General features: G+C 46.4%; 2 protein-coding genes across 19 annotated transcripts in view; both read left to right on the top strand.

Moving 5' to 3' along the window:
• The window catches only part of myo9aa (myosin IXAa), a 63,400-nt gene extending 52,945 nt beyond the window's left edge, over nucleotides 1–10,455 (top strand). For 12 of the 15 annotated variants that reach the window (XM_081709843.1, XM_035532162.2, XM_035532157.2 and 9 more), the window contains 19 exons: nucleotides 333–1,787; nucleotides 1,887–1,986; nucleotides 2,234–2,431; nucleotides 3,581–3,684; nucleotides 3,828–3,958; nucleotides 4,045–4,253; nucleotides 4,354–4,470; nucleotides 4,607–4,795; nucleotides 4,883–4,930; nucleotides 5,040–5,151; nucleotides 5,446–5,507; nucleotides 5,640–5,832; nucleotides 5,922–6,050; nucleotides 6,199–6,304; nucleotides 6,394–6,525; nucleotides 6,727–6,850; nucleotides 7,673–7,872; nucleotides 7,968–8,110; nucleotides 8,217–10,455. In XM_081709843.1, coding sequence (XP_081565969.1) covers nucleotides 333–1,787; nucleotides 1,887–1,986; nucleotides 2,234–2,431; nucleotides 3,581–3,684; nucleotides 3,828–3,958; nucleotides 4,045–4,253; nucleotides 4,354–4,470; nucleotides 4,607–4,795; nucleotides 4,883–4,930; nucleotides 5,040–5,151; nucleotides 5,446–5,507; nucleotides 5,640–5,832; nucleotides 5,922–6,050; nucleotides 6,199–6,304; nucleotides 6,394–6,525; nucleotides 6,727–6,850; nucleotides 7,673–7,872; nucleotides 7,968–8,110; nucleotides 8,217–8,641 — 4,177 coding nt within the window. In that variant the 3' untranslated portion in view covers nucleotides 8,642–10,455. The other 3 variants (XM_081709842.1, XM_081709844.1, XM_081709845.1) reach the window with 3 other exon arrangements.
• Nucleotides 10,456–12,854: 2,399 nt separating this feature from the next.
• Nucleotides 12,855–18,088, top strand: scamp2l (secretory carrier membrane protein 2, like). Of its 4 annotated transcripts, none has more exons than XR_014122493.1 (9): nucleotides 12,855–13,050; nucleotides 13,608–13,685; nucleotides 14,232–14,315; nucleotides 14,530–14,644; nucleotides 14,754–14,882; nucleotides 15,133–15,292; nucleotides 15,406–15,563; nucleotides 15,973–16,090; nucleotides 16,343–16,483. XR_014122493.1 is itself a non-coding variant. In XM_027011670.3 (9 exons), exons 1-9 carry the CDS (start codon nucleotides 12,994–12,996, stop codon nucleotides 16,469–16,471), a joined length of 972 nt encoding a protein of 323 aa, XP_026867471.2. In that variant the 5' UTR covers nucleotides 12,861–12,993; the 3' UTR covers nucleotides 16,472–18,088. The 4 variants fall into 4 exon arrangements, 3 of the variants coding, with proteins under 3 accessions (XP_026867471.2, XP_081565960.1, XP_026867478.2); XM_027011670.3 differs by having other exon boundaries at nucleotides 12,861–13,050; nucleotides 15,462–15,563; nucleotides 16,343–18,088; XM_081709834.1 differs by lacking the exon at nucleotides 12,855–13,050 and adding an exon at nucleotides 13,272–13,335 and having other exon boundaries at nucleotides 15,462–15,563; nucleotides 16,343–18,088.
• Nucleotides 18,089–20,563: the final 2,475 nt, after the last annotated feature.

The raw sequence follows: 20,563 nt of genomic DNA, 5'->3' as shown, positions 1-20,563 counted from the left end.
TTTAGGCTTGTTGCCTAGTAACAGGGGAAGTTGAAATGGATTACGTCTCGAGTCCATAACCTAAGCTTGTTCATGCCCAGATATAACAGGTTATCACCTGATTGGTTCATGCTAATATCGCACAAACGCTCTGGCAGTAATGAGGTGCAGTATGTTGGTGTACAGTAGCCTTATAATGGCTTAAATGCTGTTAAATTGTGGATATTTGTTAGCTAAAGGTTTAGTTTTGTATTTCAAGTATTTCATTGTATATTGTGAACAGCCTGTGTGCAGTCTCAAACCATGGCAGTGAGTTCTCTCTATCCACAGCCTTCTTGGTTTCCTTCCTGTAGGTTAAGAGAACTAAGACAGCAGAAGTTAAAAGCCTCCCAGTTGCTGAATGGCCAGGCAGGCCCATCCCTGCAGGAGCAGAAACAAAGGATCATGGGCTTGGATCTGGGCACAGGGGAGGAGCCCCAAAGAAAGGAACAGGAGAGACACCAAGAGCACAGGGAGGTTTGGGAGGAGGCACAGGAGGAGACGCAGCACGGTGACAAGGAGGCAAGAGGGGAACAGACGACCGAGCCGGTGCTCAGGGAGAGGACGCGGACGTTGGAGGAGCCTAGCCTGAAGAACCGAGCCAAGAGAGAAAGCCGCAGGATGCGGGAGCTGGAGCAGGCCAAGTTCAGCCTGGAGCTGCTGAAGGTGCGTTCCACGGGCACGGTGTCCCCGTCCGAAGAGAGGCGCTGGTCCTTGGAGCTGTCCTGCGAGGGCGTCCACTCTCCTCAGGGCACACCGGACAGCCAGAGCTCCAAAGGCAGTTTCGAGCTACTTAGCATGGATGAGTATCCGAAAGACAGGGCGCCATACGCCGAGCCCGAGGACTTGGGCTCGCCGACCTCCGCATCAGACCAACTCGAAGACTTCTGCAGCAAATCATCCCTTCCTCCCAACATTCCTGTACCCGACGTCCTCTCTAGCAGCCCGAAAGCAGGTGCAGCTGCCCAGCCCACCCTGCCAAGGCTGGAGAACACACTCCCGACATTCTACATCCCTCCGGCAGACGGCAGCCCCTCAGTCACCAGGCCCAGCGTGGATGTCTCCGCTGTGCTGCCCGGGAGTCCCGCAAAGCCTACCTGGGACACGAGGGAGTCCTCCCGCCGGCCTGCGGCAGTGGCGATCCGCATGCAGAAGGAGACGTCCCGGGGTAAAGGGGACGCCAGTTCCCCGGAAGCCCGAGAGTCCCCGAGCCCGGTCCAGGCCACGCTGGAGAGGCTGGAGAGGATGAACGAGGAGCAGCGCGAGCGCCAGCGGCAACAGCAGCAGCAGAACGAGCGGGTGATGATGGAACAGATCCGCCAGCAGAAGGACATCCTGGAGAAGCAGCGGAAGTCCTTCGCCCAGTACGAGAAGGCGATGTTGGAGAAGCAGAGGGATGAGGCCCTGCAGAGGATTGAGCGGAGGAGGCAGGGAAGCCCCAGGGGCACGCTGGACGGAGCCAGCTTGGACACGGGGCTCGCCCCGATAGCCCAACCGGAGCCCGACCTCTGCTCTCCGCCCACCCAGAGCCTGACCTCTGCTCTCCGGGTTCCAGACGTTCGTGGCCCTCCCTCCACCATCAGGGACAGGCCGAAAGACAGACGCAACTTGCCCGACGGATGGGCACCGAAGCTCACCCTGGAGTCTCGACTAGTTGGAGTAAGGGGGCTCCCACATAAGAAGCCCCCTGCTAAGAGTGTTAACATCCACGTGACTGAGAAGCCTGGAAATATATTCTTCTCGTCTAAAGACAAGGGTTACCACTCAGAGTAAGAACTGAGTTTCGATTCTCAGTCGGGTGTCATTCAGAACTCTATTTTTACCTGGAAATGAATTTAGTGGAAACTTAATAACTGACTGTATTCCAGATTTAAGAAGGAATTCACCAGCCCAGGGAAGTCAGCGGGAGTTCAGAAGGAGGCCACCCCTTCAGATTTCACATCCTTAAAAGCACTGAAAGGTCGTGAGGTGAGAAATAAACCGTAGACAAAGCTGATCTTGCATTCAACACCACCTGGTCCTACCAGCTTTGTAAATCCTTACAAGGACTCAGTATATTACATTATTTTATTGTATTGGTGCATTTGTGTATGCATTATAATGTTGTAATATGCGAGCATTCTGGATCCTGGACACGCCAACATGGTAAACGCCTTTGCATACGGGTTTGTCCAAGGAGCGTTTTTACTTGTGGTGTTATTGTTTGGTTGATCAGGTTGCCAGACCAGGCCATAAAAAAGCCCGCATGGCTCGGACTCGCTCAGACTTCCTGACCCGTGGTTCAAATCCCCCGGGGGAGGGGGAGTCAGAGGAGGAAGAGTATGATGAGAGCCCTCTGGCTTCTGGCCCACCCGTCCCCAAGCAGGACTTGGAGGGGGTGTCACTAGAGGCTTGTCACAGTGACTCAGAAATGGTAATGAAATGGCCGACGCTGGCCTGAGCAAGCCCTCTTATGGAGCCCGACCCGACAATGTGGCGCCTCTCTGCCTCTAACCTCTCCAGAAGCTCCTCACAGACCTCTGTGCTTGCCTCTCCAAACACTGTAGTTTTACAAGGTTTGGGAAACACCTTCTGAAACTGGTCCTCATCTGTAATGGCAGCCATATTTGTGTTCTACTTCCATGTAGCTGCTTCTGCATTTAAGAAAAGAAGTAGATGGATAAGTTAATATAATATATATAAAATCTGCAATATATATTTGAACTTTTTTATTGGTATATATTTGAACTATTTTATTACAATATAGGCCCAGCAAATATATCTTGGATTTAGTAGTAGTAGTAACATTTAATACTTCAAATTATTAAATGTTTTTTTTAATGATAATTAGTCCGCATCACTGATGGGATTCATTTCAGTACCCACACGGAAGTTCCTTTGCTTTAAAGGTTTCAGCCACACGGACCTGGACGATGCCTTTCACAAGCGTGTTTCCCCTTCTCAACGTGAATGTCCGCTCCGTGCGTTAACCCTGCACCGTGCTTCCCCCCCCCCCACCCCACCCCGATCACTGAGCTAGGCGGGACTGCGACGGGCACCGTGCAGCTCGGGCCCGTGGCGTCCGGAGGTTCTGCCTCGGGTTTCGTCACTGCTGCATGCTTTCGACTAAAGCTTCCTCTGTCCACACCGGCAGAGCTCCCTGTTGCGACGCGAGCCTCCCCCTCACCCTGCAGACGTCTTTGTCACCGTTTCACCATTTCACCATTCCTCATCTCCTCGTCTACGGCCCTCGCACATTCCATCCACAGCCAACAAGAGCTCTCCTTGCTTTTATGCTGTATAGAAGCTTTTAATGTTTCTGGTCTTCAGATGCACATTTGTAATATTTTTAAACAATTGGCAGTAACTAAAGTGGATGAAGAGAGATGCAGGTCTTTTCTCAGTGTGCTATGGCACCACCTACTGGCACATGGAGTTTCCTGCTGAAATGGCAGGTTAAGAATGAATGCTCCTGTGTTTGACGTGACGTGACTCTGCCTTCTTTTAATTAATACGATGCTTGAGAAGGAGTAACCGTGGTGATCTTCTCTTCCCTTTTTTAAACCACCTACTCTGTTTTCAGCCGTGCACGTCCACTCAAGAGCAGAAGCTGAAGCACAAGACCATGTCGTCTGGGGACCTCGGAAAGAGCGAAACTCTCCGAACGTTTGCACTGGCAGATGGAAGGTGCTTATGACTTAATGCCTGCTTTTTGTTTTTGTTTTTTTTGTTTTTTTGAGTTAGAGAAATCACTATTGAATCAACAGTACAAACTTTTTAAACCAATGTCCTTTGGCTTTGCGCATAAACAAACACGTCCTTGCTCTCAGGGTTCGGGCTAAGATACGTTTCTGGTCAAAGGCGAGGCAGGGAGAAAAGAAGCCGTCGAGGGAGGGGCTGGCGTGTGCCGCCGACGCCCCGGACGGGGACTACTCTGACACCGCCCTCCTCATGGCCGAGGGTGAGCGGAAGGGCCGACCGTGCTGGCCGTTATCCCGAGTGCATTCCCAGGCTAGAGAGCCTGCTCACCTTTCTTGCTGTGCGCAGGTGAGTGGCTGTCGCCCCCCCGGAGCCCAGATTTCAGCGCCCAACGGGAGTTCAAGGAGAACAAGGAACCCTCACCCAAAGTCAAGCGACGCCGCAGCGTGAAGATCAGCAGTGTGGCTCTAGAGCCCGCCCAGTGGCAGAATGACGAACTGCAGATCCTCACCTGCGCCAGCGACTACAGGAGCATGAACGAGTTCCTGATGAGGAAGGTGGGCACAGGCTTTCCTCGGTCTGCTTTCTCCGGCTGACGTGCGTTTAAATAAATGTGAAAAATCCAGACTCGGTGCGTCTCACCTGGCATTTCCACAGATCACCGATCTGGACACGGAGAACAGTAAGAAGGATACGATGGTGGACGTTGTCTTTAAAAAGGCACTCAAAGAGTTCCGCGTCAACATTTTCAACTCCTATTCCACAGCCTTGGCCGTGAGCACGAGCACACCACACAACTCCGCTACCGATACACAGTACACACAACCCTACCGTTCCTCTACAGACGTGGATATGTCTTCCTGGCAGTTGTTTGTGCTTGTGCCTTGACCATCTTCCATGTTTGACGCAGATGGACGATGGCAAGAGCATCCGCTACAAGGACCTCCACGCGCTCTTCGAGCAGATCCTGGAGAAGACCATGCGCCAGGAGCAGAGGGACTGGAGTGAGTCGCCTGTCAGGGTGTGGGTGAACACCTTCAAGGTGTTCCTGGACGAGTTCATGACCGAGCACAAGCCGCAGGACGGCGGCGTGAGCAAGGTAGGTCACGTGCTTCACGTGCCGCCAGAACCAATCACTGAAGCCTCCTTCACTCATCTCCCCGTTATGCACGTGTGTCTCTCGCAGGCTCCCAAACCGGATCGCAAAAAGAGGAGAAAAAAGGATTCAGACATTGTGAGTGCAATCGCAAACTGCGCGTTATGCAATTGCGACAAATGAACTACGGATGCAAGGTTGATGGTTGGTTTTTTTTGTTTGTGCGGCTTGTTTCTCTTGCCTGCAGGTGGAGGAGCACAATGGCCACATCTTCAAGTCCACGCAGTACAGCATTCCTACGTACTGCGAGCACTGCTCGTCCCTCATCTGGATGATGGACAGGGCGTGCGTCTGCAAGCGTGAGTTCCTGCCATGCGCCAAAGCGGTCCCGCCCTCGGGCCAGTGTAAACACATCGTTTACGGCCAAACCCGCGGTTCTTCCGGCCAATCCGCTCCATTCTGGAACAGCTTGGCTTTATTAGGCGGGATGTTTCCCGCGCGCTCCCATTACAATGCCGGGAATGCTGGCTTTGGCTCAGGCAGATTTAACGAGCCGTTTCCTATGCGTCGTCTTTGCTTTTCCATGAGACGTATCCGAGACCTGAGGGTGAGCAAATAAACGACACTCACCAAGATATCTGTCTCCTGTGCAGTGTGCCGCTACGCCTGCCACAAGAAATGCTGTCTGAAGACACTCACCAAATGCAGCAAGAAGGTAAGCATCCCGTGTAATTCCTGTCATACAAGAAAAGCCAATAAAGTGCAGTAGTTGGGCAGTTTTGCTTGAATTTCTTGAACAGAGGGGAGCTACAGCATTTTCAAGTGCGAGTGTGCGTGTCATTTATAGTACGATCCTGAGCTGTCCCCGAGGCAGTTTGGCGTGGAGGTGTCTCGTCTGATCACCGATGAGCGCTCCGTCCCCCTGGTGGTGGAGAAGCTCATTAACTACATCGAGATGCATGGCCTCTACACGGAGGGCATCTACAGGAAGTCAGGCTCCACCAATAAGATTAAGGAGCTGAAGCAGGGCCTGGACACAGGTAGGGCCCTCAAACAGGCGGTCAGAGGCACAGCGGTGGCACGGCCGTGCCCTCGGATCGTGTCTGATCTCCCTGTTGCGTGCCCACAGACGTGAGCAGTATGAATCTGGATGAGTACAGCATCCACGTCATCGCCAGCGTTTTCAAGCAGTGGTTGCGTGATTTGCCCAATCCCCTTATGACCTTTGAACTCTATGAGGAGTTCCTGAGAGCTATGGGTAAGCGGTTAGCCTGGCTCAGCACATATACAACACAAAACTGAACACTAACTGTTGAGCACAGAGTGGAGAAAAATGGCCATTCTGTTGATAGTGTTAAGGATTTGCTATACAAGCAACAGAATTAACCTTTTGCTAATGGATTCAGGCCTCCAGGAGAAGAAGGAGGTGTTGAGAGGGGTCTACTCTGTGATCGACCAGCTCAGCAGAACCCACCTGAACACGCTGGAGAGACTCGTGTTCCACCTGGTCAGGTAAGAGATCAGCTCTGATCTCCTGGTCTCATTTCCAGCAGGCATCGCTCATGTTTCTGAACATTGTCACATGTTTGTGCTTTGTCCAGGATTGCCCTGCAAGAGGAGACCAACCGCATGTCCGCCAACGCCCTGGCCATCGTCTTTGCACCCTGTATCTTGCGTTGCCCCGATAGCACTGACCCACTACAGAGCGTGCAGGACATCAGCAAAACCACAGCGTATGACACAAGTCTTAGACTACGGGTTTAGATGAGGAGTGACGAGACACTACATGTCATTCCCAGCATCCCACTGCTTTGGGCCAACAAGATTGATGTAGGTGGCAGGGGATTACTGATCCGATGTCTCCTCTCTGTGTGTGTGTGTGTGTGTGTGTGTGTGTGTGTGTGTGTGTGTGTGTGTGTGTGCGTGCTCTTCAGATGTGTGGAGCTGATCATTTGTGAGCAGATGAACAAGTACAAAGCTCGGCTGAAGGACATCAACAGCCTGGAGTTTGCCGAGAACAAAGCCAAGAGCCGTCTCACGTTCATTCGCCGCTCCATGGTGAGTAGGAGAGTGAAGCGGCGCTCATGGGACCTCCAGACCTTTTTGCGTAATAGCAACGCACGTCTCCCACCCTGCGCCTGCACTTTTGAACCCCGTGTGTTTCTCCTTCCTGTATCTCTCTTTAACTCCATGTTCTCCTCTCTCCATTCCTTTCTCCTCTCTAATCCAGAAGCCTGTAGTAATTGCAGTTAGGTTTATGAGCATAGCCCGCACTGCAGTGGCGGTACGTACCCTCACATCCTAGCCTCACTCAGCCGTCCCGTGGGTGCCGTCCGCCCATGTCTGTGTGCTCCCTCTCCGTCACCGGCACGCCAGTGATTGGCTCCTTTGTTTGTGTCGCACCCTGTCGGATCTACACCGGTGCTGACCGAGAGCCGATTTGTTTACCGTAACTTGGCACTGTACCACGGGCACCTTGGTTTCTGAAGGTGGCTGTCCATCGCTGGCCACGCCTCCATTTCATGGTGCCGTGTTCCATCGCAGCCTGTCCCCCACCCTGTCCGTCATAGGTGTCCCGTCTCAAGTCCACAGGATATGATGTAACCCCCCCCCCCCCCTTTCCCTTCTCGATTTTGGCCACATGCAGTCGAACGCGGCCAGAAAGGTAACAGCTAGAATGCTCAGAAGTGCGTCTGTGCTGTTGCTTTTGTAGTCTGTAGCGAGAATGCGTGAGAGCTCGGAATAAAACCATACCATTGGACAGCATGGTTCGCAGCGAAAGCAGCTCTGGCGCTGAGCTGGACTCCAGCGACCCACGAGCCGCCCACGTCCGCTCCTTACACGTCGTAAGGCTGAACTGTGCGTGTTTGCTGTCCACAGGGCAAGGGGCAGGTGCACAAGGCGAGGTACCACACGCCGTCCCCTCCGGTGAGCCCTCATTCGCCCACTGCGCCCGAGGCCATGGAGGAGAGTGGCGAGGAAGATGCAGGGCGCGAGCCCCGCGTCACAGAGCAGCAGCAGGCCATGCAGCAGGAGGCGCGCGAGCTGACTGAACAGATCGAGAGCCTGCAGAAAGAGAAGTGAGTGACCCGACTAGGCTGAACGCCGCAGGCAGGGGCCTTGATGAGCAGACGGGCGGGGGCACCACCTAATTGCTGGTTGCTTGCGTCCGCAGGGAGGAGCTGACGTTTGAAATGCTGTCCCTGGAACCGCGGGCGTCCGACGACGAGACCCTCGAGTCCGAGGCGTCCATCGGGACGGCGGACAGCTCCGAGAACCTAAACGTGGATTCCGAAGAAGCCACCTCTGACTTCTCCGGTACGTGTCCTCATGCCCGCCTGGGGGGGGGGGGGATTTACCCGTCTCTTGCTCACTCCGTTTCTGTGCGCCTGTCACTGACCGCCTCCTGCTCCTGTGCCAACAGAGAGAGGCCCGGCGGAGGCTGGCGCCCGACGCCGGAGGCCCGAGGGGAAGAGCCGGCGGACGCTGCAACGACAGCCTGACTCGATGGACTCTGCGGACTCCATCACATCCTCGGTCTCGTCGCCGTCACGCTCGCACCTGCTGGCCACCGCCGGCCGCCCGCACTCCAAGCCTCCCTCGCAGACACCGCTCTGCTCCAGCTTTGCTGACGACCGGCGGGACACGACCGAGCCGGATGGCGAGGAAGGGCCGCGGTTCACCAGCCACGGCACCTTCAGCCCCGAGAAGGGCAAACACAGGCTGCGCGGCACCAAGCACTCCTCCCAAAGGCGCCATGAGCCACCGGACGGCGGCAGCCACAAGAGGGAGCCAGACCTGCCACCACAGCAGCTAGTGTTGTATGGCTCCAACGAGTTCATGGTGTGAGATTACGGCCCCTCCGTCCCGAGATTTTGCCCTCCTACGCTAGCTCGCTCCACAGTACCCTGTCCGCGTTCGCCCGCCAGCCAAAACAGTCCGCAAGTGCCATTTCCACAGAGGGGTGGGGCTGGGGGTGGGGTGTTGAGGCTCCACCCCAAATGGGGGCCACACCCTTTGGTTGCTTGTCTGATCTATGACCGAGTTTGGCTGTTCCAAGCCGCAGCTTAGAGGGCTGTGCTTTTGGAGGCTGGGTGGAGTGGGGAGGTGTGGAGGAGGACGAAGGGAAGCCAGCTTGAACACTCTGGTCTCCGCAACGCCGCCTCTGGACGTCCTGCTGCAGACACAGGAGACAAAGCCATCGATCGTGCAGACCCACTGAACTTAAGCTAAACCATTGGCTGCTTCTGAAGTTTACAGTTTATAACCAAGTAAGCAGCGTGTTCTATAATTACATGGATGTATTTTGTTCCCCAGCCTATTTAATAAATTTTAATTACATGCTACATGTATAAATCTCTATATAAATATTATGTGACATAAAATGTATAAAGCCGGAACACCAGTGATTTTTCTGGGTTGTTAAATTCATGTATTTATCTTTTTTCCTGTTAAGAATACTTTAGAAAGGTGTGTGTGTGTGTGTGAGAGAGAACCACTTAACGTGTTTGAAGTTCTCGCTGCTTTTTGTTTTTGTTTTGGGGGGGGGGGGGGTTAATCTTGGCATCAAAAGGTCCAAGCAAGCTGGCGTTTTAATGCCAGAGGATCCCGCTAAATGAAGACTCGGAAGTGTTTAAATCAGAAGTGTTTGAGTCATACTGCCTACTGTAAATCCCCTCTCATCGGCCAGGCCCTGAGCACTGGTGTTGGAGCAAAACTCAGTGTTGTTCTCGTTCATGCTTGTGTAAGCTGATGAGTCATTGACGCGTTTAGTATGTGCCCAACTCTTTTTCCGGAGCAAAGAGACAAACTAACTACGGTGTGTGACTGGTGGGAGTTAATAACATGCTCCAGCCTCTAATCATTTTACTGAGCTTTTGCCTGTGTGGCTTTGCTAAAGCTGGCCTACCCTCTACTCTCACGTTGATATGCAGATTTGCCTCCGATGAGCCAGAGGGTGAAGAACAAAGTGATGTTTACTGTCATTTACTGTCAACCATTAATGTGTTACATATTTAGATTACATTAGCAGCACTGTTCTCAAAGGGACGTAGATCTTAATCTGCTTTCTGTCAGCTGACGAGTATGATTACCAGACTGTGGTAACAGACTTTTAAAGTCTGTATATCAGAAAAATGACACACACACACACACAGCGCAGTAGCAAAGTGTTGGCTACGCAGTCCCAGTCGCAGAGAACCTCCACTGTGCTTTTCTGAGCTAACCGAAGCTCTTCTTGAAGCTTTATCCTGAAGGTATTATATGGCATTGTGGTGTTCTGCTAAAGACGGCGTGCCTGTCAGCGAACAAGGCTTGGCTTTTACATGTACACAACAGTATATGTGGGGAAAATGACAAGCTGTATTCAATTATATTCTCATACGGTATTTAAAATATAATCTTTCATTGTTGGAGATGGCCCTGATAGGAGCAGAACCAGATTAGGTGTATGCTCCCACCTCAGCAGTCCAATCCATTAGGCAGAGGTGTGTGTGTGTGTGTGTGTGTGCACGCGCATATGTGTGTGTGTGTGTGTGTGTGTGTGTGTGTGTGAGTGAGTGAGAGAAAAGTATTTGAGATGTTTCTTATCAGAATTGAAAATGTCAGCAGTTGTAAAAACATTTTGAACAAAACCTATCAGCATTAAATCAAAGCTGAAACAAGGTGTGGTTTGCCTTTTTTTTTTAAATGGACCTCATATTTACTCTTCACTTGATATAAAAAAAAAATAACTCTTGTAATAATGGATGCTTATTTTATTATAATAACCAGCTCACCTTTTCATTAAGTTAATTAAAGAAAGACATACTAACCATTCTCTCATCTGGCGTGAGTGACGAATGGGGGCAGTCCTGGTGCAGGATTTTGTAACCTTTTTAGCTAGTTAAAGTGATGTCAGTTTGACATGTCAGTTTTTAGATCCAGTTGATGTGAATGCAAGTGAAAAACACCATCACATCTGATCAAACCTACAAAGGTCAAACTGGGTGAAACCCATGCCCTGTTTCACTTAATGATGATCTTTGTGTTATGACACTTGGGAAACCTAGCCATAATATTTTGTTCAGCCTAGTGAGATTGACAGTTTAAGAAGTACTTCCATGTGACCATGCAGAACGTAAACCAATGATGAGCTACAGTCTTTCAATAGGGCTCCCTCCTCTGAATTTCCTTTGCTTTATTTTTGAAGCAATATGTAAATACTGTTCACCGTTCAAAACCCACCTTTCACGTCCCTGGTCCATGCAAAACAACCCATTTTGACATCCGTTTCTCTGATGTCGTGATAAACTCATTTACATATCCCCACCGATTCAGCCCACAGCAGTCTAGCCTGAGATGAAGAAAGAAACTAATTCCCTTTAGAATGTTTTCTTGCTTGTCTTACTTGCAGGGATGTCACCGATGAAGCTGTCTGGGGCTGAGATTAATTTAGGGTTAGTCTCTCATGCTCTGTGAGAGTGCAGGACCATCCCTTTGTGCAAAGTTAGCCAGGCAAACTCCAGAACAGACACAGCCATGGGTGAGCTACAATCACACGCCAAGATTACCTAGCAGCAGTGCTGCCATTTTCTGCCTTTGAGGGTACTTGAAACCAAACAAAAAAAAGCCTATATACATATTTGCGGACATGATTTGTTCAGTCCCCTCTGTAGTGCAGACAGCATCATGACATTTAGTGGGCTAACTGGGATGTTTGCATTCCTAGTGGAGAAAATGGCAAAAATGTGGAACAAAGTAACCTGTTTTGTTTTTGTTGTTGTTTGTTTGGGGTTGTTTCTGCTAAAATGAGACCGAATAACTTTGATCATTTATTCTTATTAGTGGCACAATTTTTAAAACTTTCTGCATTGCATCTCTTTGTGGTGCCAGTCAATTAGATTGAGTGCTTTACCAAATAAAATCTGGAAATAAATTTGCCAAAGATCACTTTTGTACCTGAACTCCTGAACTTATTGTTGGTCAAAAGAATACATTACATAGTACAAAAGTTTATTCTGGTTTTGTTTTAAGCAGAAAAACAGGAATGATGTCCATTTTTATTATTGCTACAAAAAGGTTTTCTCGCAGTTAATTGATCGAATTCTTTTTCTCGAATGCAGTAGTGCTTTATTTCACCATTACTACATTACTTCAGTGCCTGTGGTCTGGTACTGCATTTTCATTGACAGGAGGCTTAACTTTGCTAAGCACTCCATGGTGCTTAGGGGTGAACATTATATTCTTCTCCAGGCAGAAGGAAGTGGAGCCTTCATCCCTCCCAGCCAAGTGCATTCTTGGGATTGCGTCTTCACCTTCATCTTCACAAGCAGCACAGCTGGGACTCGAACCTGAATCCCATACATGCTCTCCTGAGTTCTGCTTCTCCAGGCATCTTAGTATATTTCTTAGTAAATTATTGTAATGTTTAGTATTTAATTAATAATTTAATCAGTACTGTCAAAATCAGAATGAACGTTTTTTTTTATTGATTTCATCTCACATTTCAATGTAAATGTTGGTAACATTTAAGACTTTAAACTAGTACATGCAAAATCAGAAGGAACTTCTCATGGGTAATTTGATGTAATGGTGTAAGTTACATAAAGACACAAGATGTGTCCTTGTCTTTATATGCTGTTAATCATGCCGATTATAACAAAACACTTATTACTTTGCTTCTTATTTAAGTTAATGCAATTGGCATTGCCACTTATAGGAATGTTTATATAAAAGAATGGTGGACTGTATTAACTTAGACTTTACTGTTTGCACGCAATAAAGACACGAAAACATTTGCCACTTAAATAGTCTTCCTCAAGACTAATTCAGAAGAATATTTAGATACGTTATTTACATACAACTTTGCATGTAGAATTTATACAAATTGTGTAGTAGTAGTAGTAGTAAATGCTCATATTTTAAAATATTGAAGTAAGTATTGTCCGCTAGAAAAAAATTAATTTGCAGGAAAATATGTCAAAGGTTGAGGGTAGGTACATTTTGTGTATAAATACCGTCGCTCCTGCTGCTATGACGCTCATTGCTTACCTAACCTGAGGGACAGGAACGGTCATGCAGACGCTTGATTTTCTAACCTATTGACTACGAGTGCATAGACACCCGCGCGCATGCGCAGGAAGCTGCTGAGGGAGTTGCGTTAGCAGGTACACCATCCAGGGTTACACACCTGTGGCCCGTTTAGCTAGCAAAAAGCCAAAATGTCAGGATTCGACAGCAATCCCTTTGTGGAACCAGTTGATGTGAATCCTTTCCAGGTAAAAGAACACGTACTCTTTGCCGATTTCTGAAAGTTAAACTGCTTAATTTACGAACGTAAATCCCGAGAGTGAAACCTGTTTGGTTGGTCGGCTTCCAAGACTCGCCTTATTTGACTACGTGGTGAGACTGACAGATGGATGGACCAGTTATATTTGACGATGTAAAATGCAAACCAATGACAAGCCGCAGGTGATCGAGGAAGTCTATTTTTTATTAAGGAGTATCTTGCGTTGTTTTAAAATATAGATTAGTACGCAAAAAAGTAAAGTTTTAATTTCAGTGTAAGTAATATAAGGAGTATAAAAGGTTGTGTAGAGTCTGTCTTTAATGCCGCTGTCACGGCGCTTTTCTTCTGTTCTGGGGCTGCTGGCAGGTGTTCTCGTTGGTACCTGAAATACGATACGTGCGTTGTTTCTCCACTGAGTGTCTGTCTTTTCATTTTTCGCCACTTTCATACTAAAGGGTGCACCATCACACATGCGGTGTGTGTGTTGGGGTGTGGTGTTTTGTTTTATTGTATTGATGATGTGATTTGATATCTTGTGCCCGCCAGGATCCCTCCGTTACTAGGGTAACTAACACCGGCATGGAGGGAACAGACGACTTCAACCCGTTTTCTGCCCGGGCGCTGGTAAGCTTGACCGTATTCAGACCTCACTGTGTACCCACTGCTGCTATTGTAAAAGATAATGGAGCACCTGTCTCATTCCAGAACTCTTATTTTAATTAGAACTATATTAGAATTAGAACATATTTTCTGGAATATGTGCATATTGTTTTCATAGTAAAAAGTTAATTCATAAGTTTTTCACGTTGTGGCAGAGAGGGGTGAGATTAGCATGCCATTTATGAAGATTATTTAAATTCCAAAAAAATAGTGCACTAATGTCTGGGAGAAATGGAGACCTCAAACGGTGAAGAGGAGCTGGATTTGGTCAGAAAAGTTAATGTTCAATGTTGCAAATGATTTGCAAATGGAAAGAGAGATTTCCACACTACATTAACTAACTTATTTAACTTATTAACATTGCATTGGTCATTTTAAATAAGTGTTTGTACTGTGCTGCATACACTCCAAAATTTTTTTTTTTTGTAAGGTTGTATAACACAGGTTGATCCAGTTATGCATAAATAAAACAAGTCTGTGTGTGTGTTTGTGTTTGTTTTCTCTTTCAAGAATAATCTCAATGAGACCACCATACCAGCTCCCAATGCCTCTCAACCTGCTGTACTGCAGCCTACAGTGGAGCCCAGCCTTCGGGTCAGTCCAGCAGGGCGTAGGCTAACAGAGCATGCAGCACTCAGTCCGCCCTGTACAGCAGTCTCTGCAGCTCCGGCCTGAGCTCATACACATTAACAGCATATTAGTCCTCAGATTTTGACATACACACCGTGTGACTCATGCTATTATGGCTACATACAGCATTATGAGAAGGTAGCGATATCTCTTGTGAACGTTTTGCTGTGTTGTGAAGGCCACGGCAGCAGCCGCTCAGGCGGAGCTCCACAAACAGCAGGCGGAGCTGGAGAAGAGGGCGGCGGAGCTACAGCGGAAAGAGGAGGAGCTCCAGAACAGGGACACGGCCATGGGTGAGCTGCAATCACATGCCAAGATTACCTAGCAACAGTGCTGCCATTTAGGTGTGGGGGGAGTGAAGGAGGGGGGAAACAATTTTAAAAGAAGCTTATCCAATTGCAGGCAAACAAAACAACTGGCCTCCACTGCCGAGGTTTTGCCCAATAAAGCCTTGCTTCTACCAGGATTTCAGTGAGGAAATTCCTCTAGAATACCAAAGGGTCTGTAAAATGATGTACTACCTCTGGATGTGTAAGTACAGAAGCTTATTGATTATTATTGCTTATTGATTCTTAATGCTTGCATTTTGACTTTTTTTTGTTTTTTCTTTTAAAAATGTGCCTTTAAACTTTATTGCAATGCACTGGATTTTTCAGAAATGGCTGAAGCTCTGTTAGCATTAGTGTTTTGTAGTGATGGCCTTGTAAAGGCAAACATTTTACAAACTCGCGCATGTGAACCGTTTGCTACATTTTGCCGGTGGCTCTTGCTGCCCCTACAGATCACTGCGTGACGCTGTTCCTGAACCTGCTGGCCTGCCTGGCCTTCTTCACGGTGGACACACAGAACGGTGTGGACTTTGGCCTATCCATCCTCTGGTTTGTCCTCTTCAGCCCTGGTGCTTTTGTCTGCTGGTACAGGCCGGTCTACAAAGCTTTCAGGCAAGCTTCCTGTTCTAGGTGCACTTGATCTTCGACGAGAACCGGAGTAGTACAAGCGGTATCTCGGAATGCTGTTAGACTGAAGATGGCAACTGTCTGTCATTTTTATTCAGTGTGCCGGAAGTGAGTGGCTGTAATTTGCATCTGAGGCGGCGTGTTTTTGAAACAGGTCGGACAGCTCCTTCAGCTTCTTCTTTTTCTTCTTCATCTTCTCCTTCCAAGTGGTGGTGTACATCATTCAGAGCGTTGGCATCCCCAAGTGGGGAAACAGGTTAGTTTGATCATGTGACAGTGCTACTGCTTGGGCTGTCTGCAGCCTGTGTCTTTGTGCGTGCATGCATGGTTGGGTGTGTGATTCTGGGTGTGCGTGTGAATGCACTTGTTACTTTTTGTCTTTCCTTTCATGCTTCACCCTCGAGCGGTTGCAGCTCTTTGCTCTGTTCACATGGGCACTGTTTTCTGGTGCCCCCTGTAAACATGGGTCTTCTGTAAATTACTAAATGATTTGACTGTCTTAAGTGAGGGGAAAATCACTTCTCTCGTAGTAGGTATGCACTTTTCCAGAAAACATTTTAATTTTTGAAATATTATTTTGATGGATACATGTTATCTGTCTCTTGTAGTGTAAGACTACAGATCCTTGTGAATTGTACTGTGGTGGTGTGTGTGTTTTCTTTAAGTGGTTGGATCACCTCAATCTCTGTGATCAGAAGTAATCTTGCAGTTGCGGTCTTCATGATGGTCGTTGCTGGGTTCTTCACAGTCAATGCAGTGCTGGCTACCATCTTGCTCAAAACTGTAAGTCATGTGTGAGTCAATCGTAGTACAGATTATACCCTAATATTTTTAGCATCAACTTGGTATCAGTAGAATTAATGGCTCTGTAGTTACACCTGGGCGGGGTTTCTGTTTACAGTAAGGATTGAGGGTCAGAGAGCTACAGGGTGTTACAGCACAAGAACATGTGAAACTGATCCTTCAGCTATGGTGTACAGAGCTCTTCGAGCAGTTGCTGATGCTTTGGTCTGGACTGCTGCCCACCCCCCCCAGGTCCATGGGAAGTACAGGCGGACTGGCGCTAGTTTCCAGAAGGCTCAGCAGGAGTTCTCTCAGGGTGTCGTCACCAGCAACACCTTCCAGACTGCAGCCTCCTCCGCAGTGCGAGGAGCGTTTCAGTGACTCCGGAGTCAGGCTGCCTCAGTCTGCACCTTGAACTGTTAGTCCAGTCCTCCGAAGCAACTCTACTCTGCCCTGCACCCTTCACTACCAGTTTAAGAGCGTTGTGCCGTCTTTGGTTACTGAAGGAATGCGTGGATATGGTTACTAAAGGAACATGTGATAGGTGCTCTTTTAGAGAGGGGAAATGGAGAGTTTAATCTGGTTGTTTAAGCTCTGCGATGTAAATGAATAGTCATATATTAACTATTATTTAAAAGGTATTTACCAATTGGGATTTTTTTCTCACCAGTACAGTAGTACTGTATTTAACTACACACTATTTAAAATGTTTGAATCCTAGTGCTACTTCACTTAAACAGTAGGGGGCACTGCAGGTATAGTGTTCTCCATGCATGAGAAGGCTGTTGCATCACTACCAGCCAGATATATCCCCACTTGTATCCTCAGTCATGAGCAGCACCAGGCATGACTGGGGCTCAAACCTGAATCCCACATATGCAACACACTGGAAACCGTCTGTAGACATCAACTCATGTTGATTTATAAAAAAAAAAACATTAAAATAGCGGAAGGAAGATTTATTTCTCCAGGGAAATTTGATGTGATCCTTTTAAGGGCATTTCTATAACCATGGGCACAGTCAAAAATATTAGCAGTAATTCTAACTAACAGCAATTTTTGTTTGTCTTTTGTAGGATCTCAAATTGATTAACATGAAGGAGCCACTAATTATAATAATTGTTCCACATTTCTCCCAAATTGCATTACTGTCACAAAAATGTCCGTTTGTGCCAACTGGGCTGTTTTAAAATAAAACTTTGGTAGTCACATGGCAATTTTTGAACTTTAACTATCCATGTAACTACTTCAAGATTTAAAATTCCCTTTTAAATATTGCTGTGACAGTATTCTTATACATTAAAGGTATTTACAAAAAATATATAAAACTTAATTACTAAATGAATTTTAAAAAGTTTGAAATCTTTTGTGTACACAGCTTGTACCTCATGCGTCTGTGATGATCATGACTGCTCATCTTTTGGTCAATATCAAATGCTTTCTTTGAAGCATATTGGTTCATTTATTTTTTTTTAAAATTACATTTAAAACTACATTAATCTTAACCTAACACTGCTCAAAGCATTTTGTTAGTTTGGTTTTAAAGTTTTGGTTCTCAATTGGCTGAAGAATTTCACAGTTGGGGAAATTGGACAACACCAGAGTTCTGCTTGGCTTGTGAACAGAATATGCCCATTGCTATAGAATTATTATTATTATTATTCTTATGAATATGTAGCTGCTAAATTGTTCTGTGTAATAATGAAGTACATGCTTGGACCTATGTTTGGATATGCATTTTGTGTATGTGTGTTAAAGGTAAATGGTGATAATTTTATGGCACATCTTAAGCAAGGAAAAGAATGTTTGTTTGTTTGTTTGTTTTTGTTTTTCCAGAAAAGACCGTCATGGTGTGGGGGAAATTGTAATGCTACTTCTATGCAATAAACTGTGAGAATGTTCTAGCTTCTTTTCAAACTCTGTACGATACACTGAGGAGCTTAATACATAGATGGGCGTTGAAGATTCAGACTCCATAAAATCCTATTGCAGTCGTTTTTAAGCAACTAACCGGGTTGGAATTTAGTCTGGTATCCTTACCTAGTATTTGTTATGATGGTGATAAGATCTTTTAAAAGTTAATTTTATTACTTGGTTTTTTTTTTTAGATGTTCTATTATTGTGTTAAACTAGATCCTTTGTAGGAGCACATTTATTTAACCTATTTGTTCAGTGATCTCAAGCAATAGCTAAAGAACAAAATCATATTCTGCATGAAAAATAGGGTTGTTTATTTTAATGTTTTGGAGTGAAATGGGATATTTCATGTTCAGATGTCTTGGATGCTCAACCAAGCCCTTACTTACTATATTAAATGCTTTAAATTTCTCAGTCTGTGTTGGAACATTCATTGTACTGGGGGTAATCACTGTAGATATATAATACATTATTTTATGTGTTAAAATATTCCATCTGTTATCTGGTTGCAATATTAAAACACTGGGAGTTCCATCCTCTTGTGCATTTGTTGTCGTATCGTGATCGGTCTGGTAATGACCTGTGTCTTGTTTTACTCTGGATACCTGCTTGATTAAGCTTAGCACCGGCTGATGATCCACACTGCGCATGGAGGATGCCTCTCCTGCCATGCAGAGTTCAGATCTGACCTCAATCTAGCATGTCTAATCCCCTCCATCTAGGGCTTCAGTAGTGTCTGATTATTAGAGGCAGGAGTGATGGATCTAACCTTTGTATTGTGGCTGATTTTCAGGAGTGCAGCTGACCATCCGATCTATGGTATTATATGCGTATAAAAGTACATATTGCATTTGACCAGCAGTGAGCGCTGTTGCCCTCAGACTTGTACTGCAATTCTCAGATTTCCAGATAGACCTTTGTTTTTCTGTTTTTCATGTTGAGCATTAATCATTTCTGATTCGATTAGACATTTCCTTGCAGTTGTTTGCTATTCATACAGAGACTTCAAACAAATTGCAGGTGTGATTTTGTTTTTTATTTTGTTTTTCAGATCTGTGAGTGCAATGACTGGTCTGATTTATCAGAGAACTAATTACATAAATAATGGAATACATTAACAAATATAAATTAACAAATATGTTTAATAAAAAAAAAAAGTGACATCATGTATGGTTGATTCCTGACAAAACATTTCTGAAAAATATCTACAGCAAGACTCCCTCACACAGGTTAATGTAGTTAACTGATGAAGCAGTCAGTTTATAGCAGGGCACCCCCCAGTCATTCTGTCTCTCTCTCTATTCTTTGCGTTTCCCGCCTCTCACTTAACTGTGAGACCCCCTTCAGTGCAGAGGTCTTTTATGTCTCTGCTCTGCTCATCTCTCTCTCTGCCAAGTGACAGGCACAAGCTCGACTGGGAGAAGCGCAGCATCTCCACTGTGAAAGATGCAGCCATTAGTGTTCTTATGTCAGCTCTGTTTTCTACCCATTCAGGCCTCTCATGACTTATTCACTTGTTTATGTATGAAACAGGGGTGGGGGGGGGGCCATATCCATGACTTATAGATATCCAGCAGGAGCAAAAATGTACTGATTTCAAGCTGTGATTTCAAGCATGCGCAGTAAGAAAATACTGCAGATGTGTGTTTTGTTGGTTAAAGATGATCACTGGTGATCTTAATTGCCTTAAATACCATTAATTTGAAAAGTCTAGTATTTTAATGTCATCAATCTTGAAATCTTAAAAGATTTCCATTTTTAAATTTGGTAATGAGCCCATTTAGAATCTGGCTAGAGATATAAGTCCAGAAACCTTGCTTGGATCCCTGCAGCAAGCCTCAGAAGAACCCTCCACAAAGCGGATTAGTTTCGTCGTCACCTTTTGGCTGGTTTGATAGTGGGGGCAATGTCCCCTTTGATGAGTTTTTAAGCACTGGCAGACCGCAGTGACGCCGCCAAGCACAGAGAGCCGTGGAAGCAAGGCTGGATTAGCAGCCCAGTGTGTAGCACAGGTGCCCTTCACCTCCCGACCGTCAAAGGCCCCAGAAGATTACTGGATCTATGGAGCTATTTTATCCTTCCTATGTTTGGAAAGGTCCCAAAGGACCCAGAACTTGGGCTTGGGACGAGCCATACTCATCATAGCTTTCACAGTAAGTTCAACATCAAGTCCGGCCTTGTGATGTGTGTTTGTGTGTGCGTTTTTAGGTGACAGAACAAAAGGAGAGACTTGTACCTGAAATGTGTTTTCTGTTTTACAAAAGTGAGGGCTAATTGTCATAGCTCTCCTTGGACAGGTCATTCTATTATGTGGAAGTCAGGGCCAATTGGTAAAGACCAACTGATAACAAATTCTTGAAGGATATGACGCCTTCCACTAGGTTCTTTATGGGGTTGTATACGTGTAATGGAATACATGTAAGGCCTTTACGTAATCAGGATACCAAAAATATGATTATATTCCAATACAGTGACAGTAAAAAGCAGTAAATGCTGATGCATTTAAAATAATAAAATAATATGGTGATTACTAGCAGGAAATACAATAATTTTCTT

This window comes from Electrophorus electricus, chromosome 3, assembly GCF_041902795.1.
Source record: "Electrophorus electricus isolate QZ-2024a chromosome 3, ASM4190279v1, whole genome shotgun sequence".
Taxonomy (NCBI): Eukaryota; Metazoa; Chordata; class Actinopteri; order Gymnotiformes; family Gymnotidae; genus Electrophorus; species Electrophorus electricus.
This window is presented reverse-complemented; position numbering and strand designations above follow the sequence as displayed.